The sequence below is a fragment of the Glossina fuscipes genome, unplaced genomic scaffold (assembly GCF_014805625.2).
Source record: "Glossina fuscipes isolate IAEA_lab_2018 unplaced genomic scaffold, Yale_Gfus_2 1, whole genome shotgun sequence".
Taxonomy (NCBI): Eukaryota; Metazoa; Arthropoda; class Insecta; order Diptera; family Glossinidae; genus Glossina; species Glossina fuscipes.
This window is the reverse complement of record NW_023998415.1, coordinates 2,008,053-2,030,553: the sequence shown is the minus strand read 5'-3', so window position 1 is coordinate 2,030,553 and position 22,501 is coordinate 2,008,053. Positions and strand designations below refer to the sequence as shown.

At 34.2% G+C, this 22,501-nt stretch overlaps 3 protein-coding genes and 1 long non-coding RNA gene across 4 annotated transcripts in view; 3 read left to right on the top strand and 1 right to left on the bottom strand.

Annotated features, from left to right (window-relative positions):
- The window catches only part of LOC119645056, a 3,819-nt gene extending 1,930 nt beyond the window's left edge, over window positions 1–1,889 (top strand). The window contains exon 1 of the mRNA XM_038044871.1: window positions 1–1,889. This exon is cut by the window's left edge and continues 1,930 nt beyond it. Coding sequence (XP_037900799.1) covers window positions 1–1,863 — 1,863 coding nt within the window. The 3' untranslated portion in view covers window positions 1,864–1,889.
- The window catches only part of LOC119645057 (sensory neuron membrane protein 2), a 46,773-nt gene extending 38,859 nt beyond the window's left edge, over window positions 1–7,914 (top strand). The window contains exons 6-8 of the mRNA XM_038044872.1: window positions 6,830–6,948; window positions 7,482–7,607; window positions 7,711–7,914. Coding sequence (XP_037900800.1) covers window positions 6,830–6,948; window positions 7,482–7,607; window positions 7,711–7,890 — 425 coding nt within the window. The 3' untranslated portion in view covers window positions 7,891–7,914. The remainder of the gene's footprint in view (window positions 1–6,829; window positions 6,949–7,481; window positions 7,608–7,710) is intronic.
- Window positions 7,915–8,516: 602 nt separating this feature from the next.
- LOC119645058 lies at window positions 8,517–9,792 on the bottom strand. Its single transcript, XR_005248603.1, has 4 exons — window positions 9,506–9,792; window positions 9,105–9,442; window positions 8,655–9,046; window positions 8,517–8,592 (listed from the first exon to the last, which is right to left on the bottom strand). It is a non-coding gene; the product is annotated as an uncharacterized LOC119645058 (long non-coding RNA).
- Window positions 9,793–10,051: 259 nt separating this feature from the next.
- Window positions 10,052–22,044, top strand: LOC119631304 (transcription initiation factor TFIID subunit 4-like). Its single transcript, XM_038023386.1, is given in 14 exon segments — window positions 10,052–10,157; window positions 11,493–11,911; window positions 11,987–12,179; window positions 13,353–14,008; window positions 15,014–15,175; window positions 15,443–15,613; window positions 18,459–19,088; window positions 19,186–19,302; window positions 19,363–19,626; window positions 19,720–20,553; window positions 20,555–20,728; window positions 20,802–20,975; window positions 21,072–21,197; window positions 21,301–22,044. Coding segments are annotated over 13 exon segments (3,750 nt in total). The 5' UTR covers window positions 10,052–10,157; window positions 11,493–11,821; the 3' UTR covers window positions 21,460–22,044.
- The last annotated feature ends 457 nt before the right edge of the window (window positions 22,045–22,501 follow it).

Here is a 22,501-nt window from a genome sequence, read left to right as displayed (position 1 = left end):
AAAAAAGGGAAAATATACAATAAATGCGAATTAGCTCAAGAGCTGTATCATAGACATCACATCCCCATGGAACAAATCGCAACTTGGGTATGCATAGCTCAGCATGAATCCAGTTTCAACACAGCAGCCATAGGACGTTTAAACGCCGACGGCTCAGCCGATCACGGTCTCTTTCAAATCTCCGATCTTTATTGGTGCTCTCACGGTCGTAAAGGTGGTAAAGCTTGCAGTATCCCTTGCGACAAATTATTAGATGCAGACATATCTGATGACGTTCGTTGTATTAAAATAATTTACGATCAACATACTCGCATATCAGGAGACGGTTTTACAGCCTGGACAGTTTATAAGCCTTATTGCCGCGAGCGAGCCGTGCATGAAACAGTTTCCTGTTTTCCTTCTCTGAAAGTGGACAAAATTGAAAAATCTTCTCATTCCATGAACGACGTCAGAAAGCCGAAATTGTATGAACAGTTCGGAGCTTCTCAAGATGTCAACATTAAGAACTTAGGCTCATCTTATAAAAGCAATTTGTTTTTAAATGGTTTTCAAAAGAAAGATAAAAATCCTACGATCACCACAGTAGCTTCATATGATTATAATCCATTTGTAAACGGATCAATAAAACTTCAAGTTGAGGATAATGACAGCCAAATGTACGTATCTAATCCATTCCTAAACAATAATTCGAAGAATAATAAGCTCGGACATACCTCAAAGGACTCGTCCACGAAATCTCCATTTTATCCACATTATACATTTTCGAATGTTCCCACCGAAAAAACCCAAACTTTAACGACCTTTTCATCCACAAATAAGCCTGCACTAACTTGGAACTCGAGCACAACTCCAATATCAAGACATCTAATTCTTAACACTATCAAACCGAATTTAACTAACATTAACAAGCTTACAACTGGAATTAGAAAAATACCGGTTCCGGTGATAATAACCCAAGCACAACCCATTAAAAAAACAACAATTTGGCAAAATGAGAAAAAAGATTCATTACAAAATGTTGACATATACGAACCACTCCCTAAGATTAATCGGTTTGTAACGAATACAAGCAAAATACCCAGTATCACTGCCAGAACAACAATTTTAACGAAATATACAAACACGGTTATACCTACTATCACCACAAAACAACCTATCACGAAGCAAAGTACCTCAAAGGCTTGGAATTTCATGGAGAGCGAAAAGAAATCAAAAACATTAATTGTCAACACAAACCGAACATTTAATACACAAGGTAAAGCGAGAGAAAGAACAACGTCAAGTATTAATAAAACATGTTCTGGAATATTAGATTGCTCAGAAACTACTGCTGAAAAACCACCAACACACAAACCAACTCCGAAGAACGTCACTAGTTCGGTTAAAGCAGTCAAATGTAGTATCGTAACAACGAAAAAGCCCCAAAGCGCATGGTCAACCTCAAAAAAACCTAACACATTGGGCCACATTACAGGTAGGAGGGTTTCCAGCGCGACGAACAACAGAACTACGCAGAATCCAATTAAAAAATCGATTAAAAGTAACAAATTACTGCTATCTTATGATTGGGCAAGTTATATAAAAGCGCTCAATATTACTAGCGCTATAGTTACAACTAAGCAGCCATTTATAACACGAACTTCACATAGTTCTCACGACCGTCAGGTAAATACCATAAAACTATCAAAAACGATTAAGGAGAGAACGACAACAACGAAAAGTCCGACGAAAGCAAAAACGCTTTATTCGACTTCAACGACAAAACCGAACCTATCAGCAACCACGCCGTCTACTGACCCCTTCGATCATCCCTTCTTCGCTAGATTTAAAGAACAGTTTAAGAAAAACAACGTACCTCGGTAATGCCGAGGAAGATAACGTAAACAGCAAAACTATAATGTTCAGCCTTATTGCAATAAATTTAAACAGATGTGGAAAAAGGGGGAAGTCGGGTTCACAAGTACGACAGGGATAACCATAAAGAAAGAATTGTTAAAAAAATACTCTCTTAAGATTTTTATTACATATTATCACAAATAACTAACCGAAAAAGGACGTCATAGTCGGGCAAGACCGACTATTAAGTACCCTGCACACAGTTCGCATAACAGAATTATTCTCTCATTTTTTTAATAATACACCAAACGTAACACATTATTTTCATGCGAAGACATACTTTTCGTAAAAGCCCACGTATTGGAGGATGGTATCCAAAAAATAGAACTACCTGGAGACATGTGCCACTCACATGGACAGATATCTGACGGACAGAAAGACAGAGGGACAGACAGGTGTACGTCGATTCAGAAAATGATTCTGTTTCGACCCGTATGAAAAAAAGATTGATCTATCTTAAGTCCTTCTGCGTGCTACACACGCCTAACTTAATACATCCTGCACCACAAGCGATGTAAGGTATAAAAACAATGTTTTTGTGTGAAATTCCTGCCATGTTTTTCAAGCTCTATTCTTGTTCTGAAAGAAAAACTACTATTAACAGTTGCTGGTAAGTAGTGATATAAAATATACGTTCATTTATAAGGCACTAAATAAAATATAAAACAACAAAGAAGAGTAATTTTTTGACGTATTCGAGCATCAGCAACAGAAAATGTATTACTCCTTCATCTCATTAATCAGAGTATCATTGACGCATCCACAATCATCGTTACCACTAATTAGATTCATATCGCTTATCGGTGATTCGCCTTCACAACTCAGCGATAATTTGGATAATTCTAACGATGAGACGTCATCCGACAGTCCAACTAAGTTTGAGGCAGAATTTTGGTTATTATTCTGAGAGGAAGCCATTAATCCAGACACACTTGGAATTGTAAAATAGCAACAGCCACTATCGTTTGCATCACCATTCGATAATGAAGAAAACGACTGTCTTCTGCTGCGATTGCAGCCCGTTTTAGTCTCATCTTCGCAAGAGGCTGCGAGGAAACATATGAATTATTCACACTATTTCTTAACTCCGGCCTTCTTTTTATCGCTCCCAACCGAGGTGTTCCCGAATAATACCGCGGATCCGAAGATCTCTTGAAGTGCTTGTAGCGTATTTGTGACGACGAGAATCCACTAGTATCTCGCAAACCATTGCCACTACTGTTCGGTATAGAAGTGAAAAAATTACTAACTGAAAAATTTGATACCAGACGCGACGGTTCATATAGTTTGCAAGACCAAGTATATGATATCGATTTCAAGTCTTCCATACTTTGTGATAACCTGCTTTTGAAAGCTTTCCTTTCTCCACTCACTTCTTTGTAATTAACAGTTTGGGTTTTCTCTTGATCTAATTGTGGCACAAATGTTGGAAGACCGGTCGAATTAGAGCTGATGACATAAGATAACTCAGAGAGTGGGCTACAATTAATTCCTGAAAAGGGTCCAGAACCACTAGGACATGCTGGCATCGCATTTGTAACAGCAACATTAAAACCATTCGCTTCGATGCCTGAACTATACCTAGAAAGTGAAGTGTTTTATATCTTTAAATCATCGAAACCAATTCTCCCTGTTTGCCTTATGGTATTAGTAGCTCTTTTCGTTGAAGTCGCAGGTAAAACGTCAGGACTTTTGATCATTGTTTAATAATCTGAAGTGGCGACGTCAATGTCCATTTTAGCACTATTAAATGAAGCGAGCAATGTCCTTAAATAATTCCTGCTGCAATTTTAATACACTTTCCGAATATTTTGTAAATTCAAAAAGAAACTTACGAAACAGTGTTACCATATGAAAAAAATATTACTAAGATTCGAAGCATAATGTAAACAATATGTACCATTGGTTTGGTACTCTGTTTAAAATTTGAAATCGTGTCACCTATTGACTAATTTAATAATAAAATTTTTTTGGAAAATAACAGGCAGTTTTGTTAGACAAGCGGCTATTACTTACTTAACCACTTTATATTACGTTTGAGTATGGTAAGTTCTCCAAAGAAATGCCAAGGAAACAGATAAGAAGTATTCATTTCGGTTCATTTCGGTTGGTTAACAAAATTAGTCTAACTCTAATGGACGTGAAGAATGTTCATCTCCCATTAACGTTCAGAATTCAATATTTCCTGAACAATTTCGTAAGTCGAAAAGAGCTGCAATGCGAGCTATGCCCAAAGATATTCCTTTGATTTACTTCTTAACCCTAATGGACAATAACAATATGTATGAAAACGGTACAGTTTTTAAATTCCTTATTTTTTTGAGAAAGAGTAATGAAGTTTTCTAAAAGCCGGAAGCCTGTGTTGCTAGTGCTCAATGTCTTTTTTTTTTAGTCTAAGAATTTATTTCATTAGTCTAAAATATTAATAATAATCATAATAATAATAATGTATTTATATGGTCTTGTAGCCTGGTACATTGACTACATTCTTATTTATGGACCTAATAGTAGGCACAGCTTTGTATGACCACCATATACCCGATCGCTTTCCACAATCAGCTCAAAGTTCCAAAGGCTCCAAAGCCTTAATAATAAACGGATCAAATACACAAGTCTAACTTTTCCAATTTTATACCTGCCTTTAACCATTCATATAAAGCGACACAAGCACCAGATGAAATGGTGTTACTACTAATAAATAGCGACAATTCATTATTATATATAAATTTATTTTATGCAATTATATTTACACCCTATGTCATTTGGGCCACAGGCCATTTCTATCTCATTAAGTGAGATAGAACCATTTTTCGTTCTACCGATCGATTCAGAATCAGTTTCCGAAGCACACTCATTTTGCCTGTCCATCTTCTCGTCTCATGTCGCATAAATCGCAATTTTGTCCACAGGGATGAACTGTCGTAAAATGTAAAATGTTTGACAAGTAAATTAAATTTACTACATTTTTTCTATGCTAATTGACGTTTTGAGCCTCCTCTAATATGACCTCCATGGAAAGAAGACTTTTGCATAAAAATAGAATACAATTTTTGATGCATTATCAAGAAAATGAATGAGAGGCGTCATTAGGCAAAGTAGTGCGGGGTATCTAATGGCCGGTCTTACCCTGTTCCTGTTTTCTTTACTATTCCTGTTCCTGCTTTGTTTACTATTCGTTTTATATTCAAAATGAAAGCTCTTGAAGCGTGGTACCTATATGTTTGTTCTACGATGAACAGTGGTTCCAATCGATAGGGCTTTGAATTATGTATAAGTGGAACCAAGATCAAAAAGTAATGCTTTTACTCTTCATTGAAAAAAAGAGTCAAGAAAAATGTCGTAATACAATATAATCCTAATTTAATACACTTGAAAAACTAGATGCGACCTCGCCCTTTTCTCCTCGACGTATATATGTATAGATTCATGGGGCTTCATAGTTTAAATTTTACGTGGAGGTTCAACTTCGAATCAAAGTACTGTGGCTCAAGGACGAACGCTATTAAAAATTGTACGTATCGGTCCACTTTTTCAATCACCCGTCATATAACGTTCTATTTTGATAAGTGGTTATATGAAATAAAATTTCAAAATTTCTCGACAAAGGTGGCTAAGTAAAAATATTTCGGCATTGTAAATCGGTGTGAAAACTTCGGACCGGCGGGGGCAATTTTTTAAATCCCCTATCATATAACGAAACCTGTACTTCATACGACAAAAAGGTTTGACTGCCAATGCTTCATGATGAAAATCATGACACTATTTCAAGATAAAAAATTAACTGTATCAAATTTAGACCGTCTTGGTCTACCCTATATCGTACCCTAATACAAGTTTACACGAAAATTGATACTTTGTAAGGCACAAAAGTCTAAGGTTTGATGTGTGATGATGAAAATTAACCCATAATAGTAATTTCATACAAAAATGAGAATTGTGTTAGACAGCGTGGTGTAGGGTATTTAATCGCCGGCATTGTCCGACTGTAATGTTCTTACTTGTTTTTGTATGAACTTACTATTATAACCGTGCATTTCAAATATTAGCAATGGCTGTGACCAAGAGGTTCGAAAATTGAGGTATATGTTCAAAATTCAGTACAGTTTATTTTTATATCAAGTTACTATTATATATTAATTTTAATCATTAAATATTAAAACTTGGACATTTTTGAACTAAAAAAAAAAAAATTTCATTAAATTAAACGGCAGGATGCAAAAATAGGCATGGGTCATTTAAATTTTGTAGAATTAATTTTTACATCATATTACCATTATAGATCAATTTCAATAAACTTTTCTTCCCTATAAAGAATCAATTTTCGTGAAAATTGTTACATAAAATAGATGTCAAAAAAATAGGCCGATATGATCTAAATTTGGTACATTTAATTTTATTTATCTAAAATGCCTATTATGATCTGATTTTCATTATGAAATTATGTAAATTGCAATTTTTCTCCATAAAACGACTTTTCAAAATAGGGCGTTATCGTGGTCGAAAAAATGGACCGCTCTATACCATTTTCAATAGCATTCATCCTTGGGTGAAACCAAGTGGTGTACCTAATTTCATCAAAAATTGCGACTTGTAGCTTAAACACAAATTAACATTGATAGACATCGGACGGACAGGCAAGCTTTGACCGACTAAAAAAATGTTCCTGAATCGATCAGTATAGTAAAATGTAGGTTTATTTTAAGCCTTTCTGGGTGTTACATACGTACGCATAAATTTGATATACCCTGTACCACAAATGGCGTAGGGTATTAAAAGTTAAAAAATGTGGAATAAGCGATTGCTTCATACTTTAGTTGCCAAAAGGATATTTATTTGGAAGAATTAATCAAACCTAAAAAAAGGAATGGAAATAACACAAGAATGGTTAGTAAAATTTATATTTCTTTTTATAAAACAACTTACCATATTTCAGAGGCACCTGTAATTTTAACCTTGCCACACATGTTGGGTGCCTCCAATGAATATACCAGCACCATACGGGGACTTAAACCAGATGCAAAGAAACACCAAACCTATGTGGATGTACAGCAAGTAAATGAACAAAGAGACAAAAGATTCCCTGCATAACACTCATAAATACATCCCTTAAATACCGACACATGTTTTTATTCATACAGCGCCAACTTGAATGAGAATCTCGCAACCTTTACGATTTCACAATATAACGGTAGTGCTGACGCATATTTCATATTTTTATATTATATAATATATATGTAAAAGCTTAAAAGTTGATTCTCACTTATTGAAGAGCAAATTATTTCGACCTATTTCTGAACGAAATCTAAAGACAGCATTGACGATTTTGAACAACATTTTTAGTTCAATCGCGACTATAGATGATCGTAAATGGGGCAAACCTCTTTTGAAACTTGATTTGTAGCCATATGTGGGGAGCTTATCAATTCCATCTAAAGACATATACGCCCATAATTAAGTTGATTTTAAATCTCAAGGCGGTCACGAATACATGTGTATAATGGATAACGTCTCTAAAATGTATTTATGGGTTCTATAGCAGGGATAATAGGTTTAATATATCTCACTCGTCCTTATGTTTAACACAGCTTACTGGTACCCCGCTGCAAGGAGGGAAACGTGTACAGTTCAATATGTTTTTAAAGACCATTAATCGCATAACGATCACCGAAAATTTAACCACCGTCTTAATGCCAGCAATCTGGATCGATGAGGTAAAGTCAAATTGTATTTGTTTATTAAATATTTGCATAATTCGTTTTATTATTTATTTGTTTGCTTAATATTATTGAATATGTTTAATTTGTTGTCTGACAGGGTATACAACTAAATGACGAAATGGTTGATTTCCTTAAACAAAAGCTCATCAACAATTTGAGACTTTTAGATATTTTTTATTGGATGGCTTTAGCTGGTGGGATTGTAACTGGCATGATCGGCTTCATATATTATGCGGTCCATCGACGGAAATCCGTTAAAGAGCATTCGCTTACATAAGTTACCAAGAGTTTATTGTATTTGTTTTTGCTTGTAATTCTAAATTATTATTATTGTTCAAATTGTTATTTAATTGTTTTTTGATTTGACATTTAATTACGAATAGCAACTAAAAATATATGCTCTAAAAAATGTACTCATTTGGAAACTGCTTGAACCGTGCAAAATTTTCAATCGAAGAAGAAATCTGGGTCACCATTACCACTATCAACATCTATTCAATTTCTGAAGTAACGCGATGATACTGGGAATACAAAATCTTCTTAAAAGCGAACGTTTACTCATTAAAAGGGTTATTACCAGAATGAATGAAATCTGCAGACACTAAAAAATACAATTCTTTGGGCAAATATTAGATTGTATGTTTGAAAAAAAAAACAGTTGCGGAATAGGAAAATCAAGCATTAGCTACTGATAGATGAATAACCTATATAATCTCTCACCTATATAAAACGTTTCACTTTCCGGATCATAAGAAACTAGGAATATGAGTCAGAATCTTTTAATAAAATTTCGTAAACTTTTTCTTGCACTCTTCTTTTCTCGTAGATGCTTTGTCATCATAAAAGACTGTTTTTCCAAAATTCAAAGCCTTTGCAGACTTCTCTCATTATGTTTCCGTATGGCTATTGCCGCAATAGTTGCTATGCAAGTTTTCCTCTGTCGGTAATGTGATATCCGTTCAGATGACGCATCCCAAACCTTGCAATTGGATTCAATAGAATTAAAACGACATCACTTACAAAAGACAATTATAATTTAACTATTTTTCATTGGTCGCAAGTTATGCAAAAATTCTTCCACAATTGTGAATTTTATTCTCCTTTTTTAATGTTGTTAAAAATGCCATGGTTTTCTCCCTTTTATCTCAATACAACGAAAACATATTACAACCATTGTTTACAACAGGCGTACGCAAATGGATGGCAACCCCCATGTTCTGATTTATTATTGCATTTCCATAAGCTTCCATACTATTCGTATAGTTTCGTATCGTGTAAATATATTTTCATGGCACGGCTCGTTTTTTAACAAAAAGACATTACAATGACATAATTTATGTATAAACTTTGACTAACAAAGTCATGTATAGAAATCCAATTTTTAATCCGAGGAATTAAATTTTTAGTTGTCTACTTGCCTAGAGCGGACGTTTCTAAAATAGAACAAATATACATAAAAGGAAAATGTATCTTTTAATTTATTCTCTTTACATAATGTTTATCCATTATTCGTCGTCTTTTGGTCGAAAAGAAGGAGTTAACATATTATCCACAAATACATTTTTTCTATTATTTACAATCCGTCTTATCCATTTTTCTATATTTTTTATTCGTTCTCTTTCCTCAGATAGCTTTTATCCAGTTTCATTTCTCCATGATTAATTTTTAATTAATCGATACATTCACATTGACACATTGACTGCCGAAATAGTACCTCTCTCCATCATTTTCATTTTAATTATTCCGTATTTATTAGAAATTCAATTTTCTATGCTGAATTCCGAGCCTATAAAATAAGTTTTTAAGTAAGGTTCGTACTCTTCTATAACCTATAATTATATTATTACTTTTAATAAATTTAATAATTTCTTAAATTTTCGAATTTTTAATACTTATAATTCAATTCCGTATGCGATAAATTTTTACTTATCCACAAAGTCATTTTTACTTTGCAAATGACAGAACACAAAACTATCGGTAGAATTTCATATTCGCTTTACCCCATCAAAATGGCCATTTCGCTTTAAATACAATAGGCACAACAATTTTGAATGTAATCTGGTAGCACTGCGCCCGTGTGTGTGTGCGATTGTAATGGGAAAAAGTGCGGGTCGCTAAGAAATCGTAAACAATTTTTTTCAGAAAAATCACGTAAATTTTGGAAATTTGCACGAAATTTTTAGCGAAAAGAAAATTTTAATGTGTAAAATATAGTTTTTTCATAAATTTTGATCAAAATTCAATTACAAAGTGTTCGAAAAATTATTGTGAAAATTTTTGTGAGAAACGACACCTCCGCGGATGGTGCATTTGCGAAATACGTGAGAAAAAGAAAACTTATATATATATATATATATATATATGTAAATGAGAAATATGTATAATTTTTTAAAAGTATTGAAGTAAGGAAAAGTAAAACAAAAGTGGTTTATGTGTGTGTTCAAGCAAAGTGAAAAAAAAAATTGTAAAAAAAGAAACCTTGCTTCTTCACGGTAATAATTTAATAAAACAACGTTCCAGAAAAAACGCAGCTCATCAGAAAAGGTGAATTTCTTCACAGCAGAGAAAATATGTAGAATTTTATAATTAATATCAACAGCAGTAAATCACCGATTATATGGTTAGGAAAAAAAATGTGTGTGTACGTTTTTCTATCTTTTTTCATTTTAAATATGGTGTGGTGTTCAATTCAATTGAAGTACGGCTCATCCGACCATCGTTTTTTCCGTCGGTTTTTTCGGCTTCAATCGCCCGTCCGCAAAATCAATTGTATGAGCTCTGTTTCAAGCGATGCATCAGCAGTCTATGTAACGCGCTATTATCTACGTCTGCCCGTTCGTTCAACCAGTCTTGTCATCATATTTGTGTATTTCTTTTCGGTTTGGTTGTTTTCTTTAATTCTTCTTTGCCGTATCAATTCGCTTGTTGGCTTTTGTCTGGCTATTTTATAACGTTTCTGTACCTATTTACTCATACATGAAAAATGTACTGCTGTCGTTGTTGTTGGATTTGGCCTTCTTTTTGTTCCCAGCAGCGCAGCAATGTCACGTATAGTTATATGTATATTCAACCAGATGGCGCTTAACATTACACAGAAATAACGTATATAATTCTCCCTTTCTAGTTAAAAGTATTTTCAGCTTTACAACAATTTTACCATAGATTGTTTTCATTTATATTTAGACAATTATACTAATTATTAGCATAAAGATTTGATATAAAATCATTTCAAAAATATCTAAAGTTTTATTAATGTCGCTAATAGCTTAGAATTTGTACGGATTTTATCTAAAACTTATTATCTAAGATTTAAAGTTATATTACATGTACTTAGATGAGTTAGCTTGAATTTGCTGCGATCAGGCAACTTTAGAAATAAATGGAAAAAATGTAACGCACAGTCGTATTTCAACTTCGCCCTAAAAATCTGTTACAAACGATGTGCTAACGCCAAATTTTCTTTGAAGTGCTTTTTTTTTTAGAGAAAATGGCGGCGCGTCGTCTTCGAAATTTTCGGTACACATTGAAACAATGATGTCAACCTTTAGAAATAAAAATGAATTCAAATTAAAATAAAAGGAATATTAAAAGAAGGATAATATATTTTGGAATCTAAATCGCTGCTGCTAAAGCTTATTAAGAAAGAGTAGCCTAAACTTTGACAATTCTACTATTATTTAGATTTGTTGACAAACACACATTTAGAGTAGTGACAAGATGGCGTTTTTTTGCCTTGTATAGAAAAACGCCTTAATTTATCTCTACAAATTTTAAGTTGGATTCACTAAAAATTTTATATATATATTTTTAATTTAATTTTTTATATTTTTATTTATTTGAGTTATTTCAATGTTCTCTTTGCATCGTAACTATGCAAAGATTCTTCCAGCGCTGCCTTCGCTTGCGCCGCTTCACGTAACGTTGTTGGATTCATTGGATTTCTATTGTTAAATATTTATCGACACCAGCATTGCAACGAGCACGAATCACCAAAATTATGTTAATAGCGAAAAAACTAAGAAAACAATAAACATGTACGGGAATATATTATAATTGATAATACACATAACGGGCAACATAGACAAGAGAGAAGGTCATCCTTATGTCCAGTTGAATGTTGTACATATCATTTCAAGAACTATACGTGAACAAAAACGGCAGAAGAATCAACAACATTACTTTCCCCTGATCGTTATCAAAACAAATGCATGCTGGATAAAACGGCAAGGAATAGAGGTGCTGAAGGACAAGGAGTTGTTGCTTCTGCAGCAGCGTCTGCTGCGCATTCTCCAAGGCAGGTAGGTGAATTCGGAACAAAAGTTAATGGAGAAGCCCAAGATAAAGGTTATATCGCTGGATTATCTTTAAGACAGATTGTTTATGCGGCAACATCGAAAGCAGCTGTTATACCTGCATTTCAAGATTTCGCGGATGTGGATATTGAAAAGGAGTTATCGTCAAGTATTGTGAAGAAACCAACAAGCAACAGCTTCGGCCAAACCGTATCGAATAACAATCACCGTGAAACCAACAGTTACTTATGGTATAACCATCCAACACCACAAGGTGATAATTAGTGTATCTGGCTCTGTATCTTGTGTGCGTATGTGTATGTTGCCTCTTTATCCCGAAGGGATAAAGATTATTTGTTGTTATTGTAGCTGTGCTGCTGCTGTTGTTGCTGAACACATTTGCATTGATTAGTTATCAGATATCGTATGGAACTTTGGCTCGGTTTCTGTTGTGGGTGGTCGTTGTTTTGTTTGGGTGTTCTAATAATGTGTGTGCGTGAAAATATATGTGCGTGTATGTACACCTGCTTCAACTGATTATGCATATGTGAAATTTGTGAGTTTATTGTCAATCTGGAAAGAAAAAAAATTTCTGTATAATACATGAGGGCCTTTCCACGGAACGTTTCAGATTTTTAACACTTATTAATTAACGATGATCGGTAATTGATCTGTTTTGGATTCACTTTATACTAATGAGCACTTAATCGGAAACTGTAAAATTTTCGATGTAAAAAATCGAAATTATTCTATATAGCGATGCGTAGCGAAACATCTTAGTGCAGCATAAAAAGTAAACTTACCTTTAAAGCTTTGGTTTGTTTACAATCATCTTCCGAGAGTGTAATAAACTTGTATGTGTAATTTTGCAGATGATACGAAGAATATTGCGCCCTCATTATGTAAACAGGTTGTCGTAAATTGCTTTGTCTGATAATAGATAGTAAATAAGGATGGCGATTGGGAATATTTGTGACAAGTTACCGGTGTGATTTGTTCGATTTGAAGTAAATTCCTTCTGTGATATTTCCATATATGTATTAAAATAACAGAAGCTTGATACTATGGAGATAAAAGAAGGAAAACTGAAACTATATCATTAAAATTGAATCTGTTGTTAATGAATGTACTTTTTCCATAAACCTGTTTGCGTCTTATGAAAATTATCAAAATATTCGTAATGAAGTGAAAACAAGTATTGGTAAATATGATTAAGAGTTACACATTGTATGCGTAGAGTTTCCGGATTTCCCATTTCACGATATTCGTACGGGCACTGGATGTGATGATAGCTCTTTATGCACTGATAAAGACAACCCAGTGCCGACAATATGTGAATCCGGTAGATGCTGGAGGCTGTAATGTACATTCGTATAGAACGATTTGCTTTCTATTATTCTTCATATGTCATTTTTTTTTTCTGTTTTCTTCTTTGTTTTCTTTTTAGATAAATGCATTTCCAAGGACACTGTCGAGCATGCAGAAAACATTAAACTAGAAAGTTCAGTTGTTATAAGCCAAAAAAAGCAAGGAGAAAAACAATTTCAAAATGACAAACTAAGGGTTTCGGATGAATTGGAAAACACTGATTACGCGCGTAATATTAAAAGCAAGTATCTGGAAGAAAACCGCTGCGTGTTGAAAGGCGGATATTCATTTCAAATTAATAGCAGCAATAGCAACAGAAGCGCAATGAATTCAAGCCAACCAGCGCAAGCTGCTCCCGGTAATCGTATTACGTTTACCAGCCAAACGTTACCGAACGGTACAATTAATATCGGTAGTGGTCATCCGGGAGCTGGTTCGACCATTATATCAACGTCACAACTACCAAATACCACGACTATTAAGACAATAACGGCGGGAGCCGGACAACCGCATCACGGTTTACCGCAACAAGTTCAAGTACAGCATCACCAGGTCTTGCAAACAGCTGGCGGACCGGGCACACAACCAGGCGGTCAACAGCAACAACAGCAATCAGTAGGTGCCACACAAACGCAAACTTTAGTTATAAAATCTAATCATGCAGTCACATTGCCGGCGGGTCTTGTCTCAAGTGCACCCGGAATCGTAACTATGACCAAAACCATACAACAACAGGTATGGGCTGCTCTAGAAGGGCCCGATTTTCTTCCCCCTACCCCTTACGTGATCAAATGTCTTCTCTTCTTCAATTACACACAAAACACAAGAAATACATTTCCACCCTACAAAATAATCGTTTAGATTACATTTTATAAACAATAGTAACAAAAAAAAAACACAGAAAAAAAAAAAATAAATAAAGAAAAGTAACATTTGATCGAATTTAAATATCAGCAAGAGAATGATTGAACGTATACTTTTTTTATTAGCTCTTAACGGAGGAAGGCGTGTGATTTATAGTTTCTGTCATATTCTTTTAATTTAGTTTTCGTATTTTACTTCTTACGCTTCCAATACAGTTTAAATTAATTCTCATTTTATTTACAATAAGTAGAACTTTGTAAACTCTCTGCACATATCTCTTACGAAAGACGATTTCTAAAAATTAATTTAAAATATATCTGTCCAATGGGTGCAATTTTGAAAACAAATGTATTATGTTCTAATGACGCGGCTTGGTTTACTCTTTTACTTTAATAGATTCTATTACTTCATTTGAATGCTGTATCGTTTAATATAATTTTAAGTTTTAACTACTTGTATCTTAAATTATTAATTTTATAATTTAGTATTTCAAATTTTAATGTTAATAAGCATGCTAAGGATAATTGCTTGTAGACTTTAGCTATCGATAATCTTAGACAATCCCAACTATAATCTCAATCTACATGGCCTGTGGTGAAAAGAAGTTCAGCAAGTGTTTATTGAGTAGTCACTCGTTGAGCTTCTACTCTTTTTTTTTACGCTTTAAGAAATCGAAACTGAAAATTTTTTTTTTTTTTTTTTTTTTAAATATGTATAAATAAAAGTACTTCGTATGACTTGTGATGGCATGCTGAATGTAGTGTAGTGGTGTTTATATAATAATTTCATAAAAGAAAATTAAAATTAAAAATATAAAAATTCACATTATAGAAGAAGAAATTCATAATATTAACCTTACTCCTTATACATCGTCAGGGTAATCAACCTATTTTGAACTCCATGATACCGGCTAGTGTAGTAGTAGGAATGCGTCCTCCGAACGCTCAGCAGCAACCAAAGAATGTACAAGGCAACAATTTGGGCCGTGTGGTCATTGGTGGGCCACACATGGTGGGCACTAGGCCTCAAAGTCCAGCGGTAAGTTTTCATACGTCGAAGTACGGCGAACATTACATACTAACTCACATCAAAATCAACAAGAAGAAAAAAAAAAGTTATGAGAATGTTTTTTTTATTTTCAATTTTAAATCCTAACATAGTTTCTCACTTCCTAACGTCTTCACACTATTACCTTACCACTATACCACCATATACCATTTCCTGTTCTATCCTTGTTAAAAAAAAAAAAAAAATTCTTTTAATTATGTTTTTTTCGTTTCTCGTTACAAATTTTCTCTCGTATAGATAACATTAAGTGCACGAACCCAGGGACCAACGCCTGCACTCATATTGAAAACTGAAAATGGATTTCAATTGTTGCGCGTAGGGACGGCTACCTCGGGTCCGGTGACACAAACAATCGCCACTAATTCCACAAACCCGCCACAAATTCGCTTGCAAACTGTTCCATCTGCTGTAAGTAGATTTACAGGGCCACCTTTAGCACTACGTAAAACGATTGTAAGATCATCCACTTCCTCCACCTCAACCACTAAAACCACCCATCACCATCACCAACAACAACAACAACAACCGCAACAGCAACAACATCAGCAACAGGCAACAACAACGATAAAACAGATTAAACAAAATGTAATTGTCCCTGAGAGATTGATTCATGTTCTGTTGAGTAGTAGCGAAAAGGAATAATCAAAATCGGAACGTTTTTTCTTCTTCTTCATCATCTTCTTGATCTTCTTATTTGTTCTTTTGTCGTATTTTAAATTTACGTGAATGAGATGATTTTCCGTTTAATTACTTTTAGCGTTATAATTCTTCTTTCTAACTTTCGTTTTCGATTATTTCGATGTTATTCCGGCAATATTTTGCTTTCTTTTAAAAAAGATTCCATTAGAGAAAACTTACTAAATTTATTTCCAAATTCAATATCTTGTACCAACCACCGGAGGGTATTCTAAATATATAAAGCATTTATAAAAGAAATGCTTATGATTATTATAATATGAATATGAATCGATCTGATTAGATCTATAGGTCCGTCCTTCTGCTCGTATCGTGACGATTCATGACGACATAAACACTTCAATAAAATCATTTGATTTTCTCTTCGAATTGTGTTTATAAAATGACGTCCCATGATTTGATAGGGAAAAAGTGGATGTGATTTGTTCCGCAGAAGTTTCCATTGGGAATGCATTGCGTAAAGCAGATGAAAGCAAATGAAACTCTTTCAACAATATACTTGGCACTCGAAACACAATTAGAATTTATGAAAATTCTAAGATTGTTTGTTTTTTTTTTTTTTTTTTTTTTTTGAAATTCAAAATAAAATTCTATTAATATTTAGGCCGCGGTATACTAGATACAATCATATAGGTGGTGGGTATAAAAAGATTCGGATTCCTTCGACCCGAATATACGCATTCTCTCGTTTTAAGATGCTCTTATTCATTAAAAGAAATTTTCGTTTTTTTTTTTTTTTCTAAACAATTCGTTTTGCCTTTTTTTCCTAGATGTTTAGCATATTTACTTCACTTCAGTTCTCTCTTCCTTATTATTATTATTATTAGTTTTATGATGTATGAAATGATTTGCAATAATAATAACTAACTATTCAATATTCGGTTCGTATTGATTTCGAGCATTTTTCTTCTTTTACTTCCAATCGTTTAAATAATTGATATAATGAGCCCTTCAATAGAATCGATTATTTTACTTTTCGAGCATGTCCCCGTAAAGTGTATGTCTCTTCGGTGTATTAGCCTTGATCGTTCCCACTTTTAAATCGTGACTGTCGTCATTGTAGCTCGAAAAAAATTACACTGTGAAAATGTGCATTTTTATTAGATATTCAGAAATCGAGCATCTAATGTGTATATCGAAGTTGTTGAATTCAATAAGACTTCTCATTTAAGAGCTAAATTTTAATTAATATAAAATTACACAGTTATACATGTATATTATCTCTTCGAAAACATTCGCAACAAATCAGTTTGAGGTACATTCGTCGCTAGACGGTCCTTTCGGTTTGAACGAATCTTGAATAGGCGTGCACTACTATATACTGGGAAATTATGTTTATTTCCGAGTTTATTTCTTAAGTCAATCCAAACATGTCAAGTTTAAATAATTTTGAACAAACATAACCAATGCTATCCTTAATAAGCTTAATAATGAACAATACATACTTAACGGAAAAAGTATAAGTACACGATTGCAATGGGAAGTGCCTAAAGCAAACATAGCATTATATTAAAGAACCAAACTTATTTGACAATCATATGTCTTTATTATCATTGATGAATTTGAGTTGTTTTCAAACGCCAGATTCTGCGTCAGATTCTGCGTTATTGCAATCCGTGCAAGGATTTCGCTAAAGACAAATGAACGATCTCGTTACATTGCATTCGTGCTAATCGACGAGATGTTAAAACAAACAATGGAACTTACCAGAAACGTACAGCGATTAGAGGAAATTTTTTTTAGATAGAGACAGGCATCTAGGGCTATGGTTTAATATCATCCAGGTATTGATGAGAGGCACGCACATGTGTTCTTCGACCTGATTCCATTCATGTCACACATTTATTCTAGGTAGCATTTTCTCTTTTCAATCTTATTTTTCTTAATTTTTTTTTTTTATTCATTTTTTTTTTCTTTTAAATGTTGAGTTTGAATGGACTAAGCCAATGTAGTTCTCGTATTCGATACAAAAGATTTCTTAATTTTCTTTTCCTTTAATTACATTTTGCTTTAACTGTTTTAACAATGAAGAATATGCTTAATAATATATATATTATATATATATATATACATAATAATATATATATTATATATATATATATATATATATATATATATATATATATTTTTTTTTTTTTTTTCATCACTTTCATTCATAAATAGTTTTATTTTTCACAAGTAATTTTCGAGATATTATTTCATTTAATGCCTGTAGTGCTTGTATGTTGTATCTGTCTTTCTCGTGCTTTTCTCGTTTTAATTGTCAAATTCAATCGGAAAACAGAACAAAAAAGAAAAAAATGAAAACCACTTAAATGCAAATTTGAAATTTTCAAACAAGTTGGCTTTGAAATTGTTATCGTTCATATATTATAATTTCATAATATTTGTGTAGTGACTTTAGATTTTGATTTTGTTATATGAGTTGTTTGCTCTTAAGGAAGATTTTTTTTTTTTTTTCAATTAAGAGAATTGTTGTTGGAAAAAGAAAATGTGGTTTATATAATTAATTAATATTGTATTATAAATTATTAATAATATGATGGCCTTACCACAGTCGATGGCGAATACCTCAACCGCGAATAATATTGTGGTGAATTCGGTGTCGTCAACGAGTTCGGCGGGACCGGCGCATGTTTACACGTCACAAGCAAACATATCGCTGCAACAGCAACCGACTACAACAACGAATGTTGTTGCCTCCATGCAACAACAACAACAGCAGCAGCAGCAACAGCAGCAACAACAACAGCAGCCACAGCAACAGTTCCATCAGCAAACTCAACACTTACAAACGCAGCCGCAAATTACACAAATTCAGACGATAGCAGCGGCGCAATCGACTACACAATTGCAACAACAGCAACAGCAACAAACCAATGCCAACATTCAAAATAGTAATAATGTGGTGAGCAGTACTACGCCGAGCAATCCTTCGGCCAGCAGTAGTAGCAGTAGTACACCGCAGCAAAGTACAGTAGCTCAGGGCAATACCAAAGAGAAATGCCGCAAATTCTTGGCGAATTTAATAGATTTGTCAACACGCGAACCCAAACCTGTGGAAAAGAATGTACGTAGTCTTATTCAGGAGTTGGTTAATGCTAATGTAGAACCCGAGGATTTTTGTGATCGATTAGAGAAACTCTTGAATGCCAGTCCACAACCATGCTTAATCGGATTTCTTAAGGTAAGCAAAATTCAACAAAAGTGACGCAAATTCTATATACCTATATATTTATTGTATGTATGTATGTATGTATGTATGTACGTATATGTTCTTATAGAAAAGTCTACCACTGTTGCGTCAAGCATTATTCACCAAGGAATTAGTTATTGAAGGTATCAAACCACCACCACAACATGCTGTTACGGGACTAGCGTCGATTCAACAGCAATATTCGGTAAGTCGCCCTCGACTTAATATCACCTAATCAGAAATCAGGGAATAATTATTGTTTTAGAAAATTCAAGCGCAAATCCGTCCTATTAGTCAAAATCAAACAACTACCATTGGGCAGACGCAGGTGCGCATGATCACACAGGCTGCAAGGCCAATCAGTCACACCACCATCACCAAACAGCCAGCAGCTGGTATACGCATACAGGGCCCGGCCAATGGGCCGCGTCTATTAAATACTCATCTAAGAGGACCAGTGCATCAAACCAATTTACCACAGCCAAATACAAATTCACCTCAGATACAACATGGAGGACCTACTCATGCGGTAATCGAATTTGATGAGATCATTATATTGATATGTTACTTAAAATTAAAAAATGTTCGCGTTATACATTCATTGTCTTATTTAATATTATAGAACATTGTTCAAATACGTGCCCCCATAGCTACACAAATGAGTCGTCCCACCACCGTTCAGATACGCACGGCTAAAGGTAAATCTTCAACGACCACTGTCGCTGGCGCTGGATCCGGCATAACGCACGTGAAAGTGGGTCAAACCCAAATTAAAGCAATTTCTTCTTCCACATCTGCCTCGCCCGCCACAGCCACAGCCACACAACCACCTTCTCTGGTGGCCATATCGAACAATGTACCAACGGGGTCAAACATTTCCTCTTCGGCCTCAATACTATCCACAATTAATTCAGTAGCCAGCAATTCAATAGGCAACGCGACTGGTTTGCCGGTACCTTCATTACCCACCGTGCAGTTACCACCAAGTTTACTGGCTCAACAACAACAGCAACAGCAACTCCAAGGTCCCCTAACAATTACACATAACAATAACAGTGCGGCAACTGCTATAGTGGAAGCCGGTATAATAAAAACTGAAAATAAACCTGATATAAAATTGTCGTGTCAGCTTCCAACCCCTACGACACCAGCAACGAGTAAAGTTCCCGCTAAATCATCAGCCGCGTCAGCTAGTAAGGCGGCTGCGAAAAAGAAGAAAGAACAAGCAGATAAAGATCGCGATGATGTTAAGCTGAATAATTCCACTTCGGCCTCTAGTGCGGCAGCGATGTCGTCATTCTTTCAACAACCCTCTATATCAATGTCATCGTACGGTGATGATGATATCAATGATGTTGCTGCAATGGGTGGCGTCAATTTGGCCGAAGAGACGCAACGCATACTTGGCTGTACTGAAAATATTGGCACACAAATACGTTCCTGCAAAGACGAAGTTTTTTTTACATTTACCCGCTTTACAGGCGCGCATACGAGCGATGGTCATGGAGCGCGGCCTCGAGGAGCCATCGCAAGACGTCGCAGTTCTGATATCTCATGCATGCCAGGAACGATTAAAGAATATCGTCGAAAAATTAGCTGTGATAGCAGAACATCGTATTGATGTGATTAAGGTAAGGCAACAATGAAAGATATGCGAATTATATTTGCTTAATGGTAGCCGTCGATTGAATTGAATTATTGCAGCTAGATCCTCGTTATGAGGTAACAAAGGATGTACGTGGTCAAATTAAATTTCTGGAAGAATTGGATAAGGCTGAACAAAAACGTCACGAGGAATTGGAACGTGAAATGTTATTACGTGCTGCCAAATCACGTTCAAAGATAGAAGATCCTGAGCAGGCCAAAATGAAAGCAAGGGTATGTACTTTTGTATTTGATTTGTATAATGAAAATTTTTGACGAAATTTTTGAAAATTTAATTTTTAACATTTTTTGTTCCCGCACCCCGCTTAGGCTAAAGAGATGCAAAGAGCCGAATTAGAAGAATTAAGACAACGGGATGCCAACATGACTGCCTTGCAAGCTATCGGACCCCGCAAAAAACTGAAATTGGAGAATGATTATACAGGATCAGGAGCGGTATGTATTGCATATTAATTAAATAAAAAAAAAAAAAAAAAAAAAAAAAAAACAAATCATAATGAGATAATTCGATGCTAAATAAAATTATTCATATCAATAGGGTGGTGCTATATTTAATTCGATCGGAGCCACAGGTTCAGCTCCACCTGCGTTACGGCCTCGTATAAAACGCGTCAATTTACGGGATATGCTATTCTTTATGGAACAAGAACGTGAAACATGTCGAAGCCAAATGTTATATAAATCATATCTCAAGTGATGCATTACCACCATCACCATCATCAACATAATCATTAATAATGGAATTGTATTATTCTCAGCTCTGGCTCTCATAATCAATTGAAATGAAATCGTGAGTCTTTTATGTGTTCTTGCTTGCTGCTGCGGCTTTTTTAAACGATTTTGTCTATCTTACGATAAGGAGAATACAAATGATCATGTCATTGAAAGCGAAGATAGCAAAGATCGGTTACATAATCTATATAAAGATAAAGAGAAAAATGTTAAGGTTTTCATATTTAGCTGTAAAATGCCGTTAAATTATGTTTCACTTGAAAGCAAACAAACAAACAAATTGATAATCAACGCTGTGCTCGATATTTCTGTTTATAAATTTTGAGTTTGTGTCGATTCTTCTCTCCCCTTCAAGTAAATTTATATTCATATCAAAATTGTCTTATATGTATGTGTGAAACGAATCTATAAAATTTGTCTTGACCTTAAAAAACGGGAAAAAAAACTAAAACCTAAATTAATGATAAAAACGAAACGCTTCGGACTAAATCAGCAAGTTTGCCCCCACCCCACGCAACGGTTTCCGCAATATTTTGTCAAAAAAAAAAAAGAAAAAACCGCAAAAAAAAATTTAGTTTAATTTAGTTTTTTTTTATAATTTTTAATTTTACTTCTATACATATTCGAAAAAACTTATGTTTTCCCTTTTCCTTGCTTTAGTGTTGATTTTTTCTTTTTATTCCGGTAAAGGCGGGCGGGAGTGGTTAAAAGGAGTGAAAAAAAAAAAAAAGAAAAGGGAAGATTGTTAGTTAATTTTATAAAGTATGGCCTTATAAAATTAAGTTTAGTTTTCTTTTTTTTTGATTTTTGATCTAAATTTTTTTATACTTAAATTCTCTGATTTTTATATTTGCATAGAATATTTATATATATTATCATTAAATGAAGAAATTATGTATTTGTATATATATATATATTTTTAGTAATAAATTATATAGACACAATCCGCAGTTCCGTTGCTGTTCAATATAAATATTTAAAGGCGTCAAGTTGATTTATCACCGAAA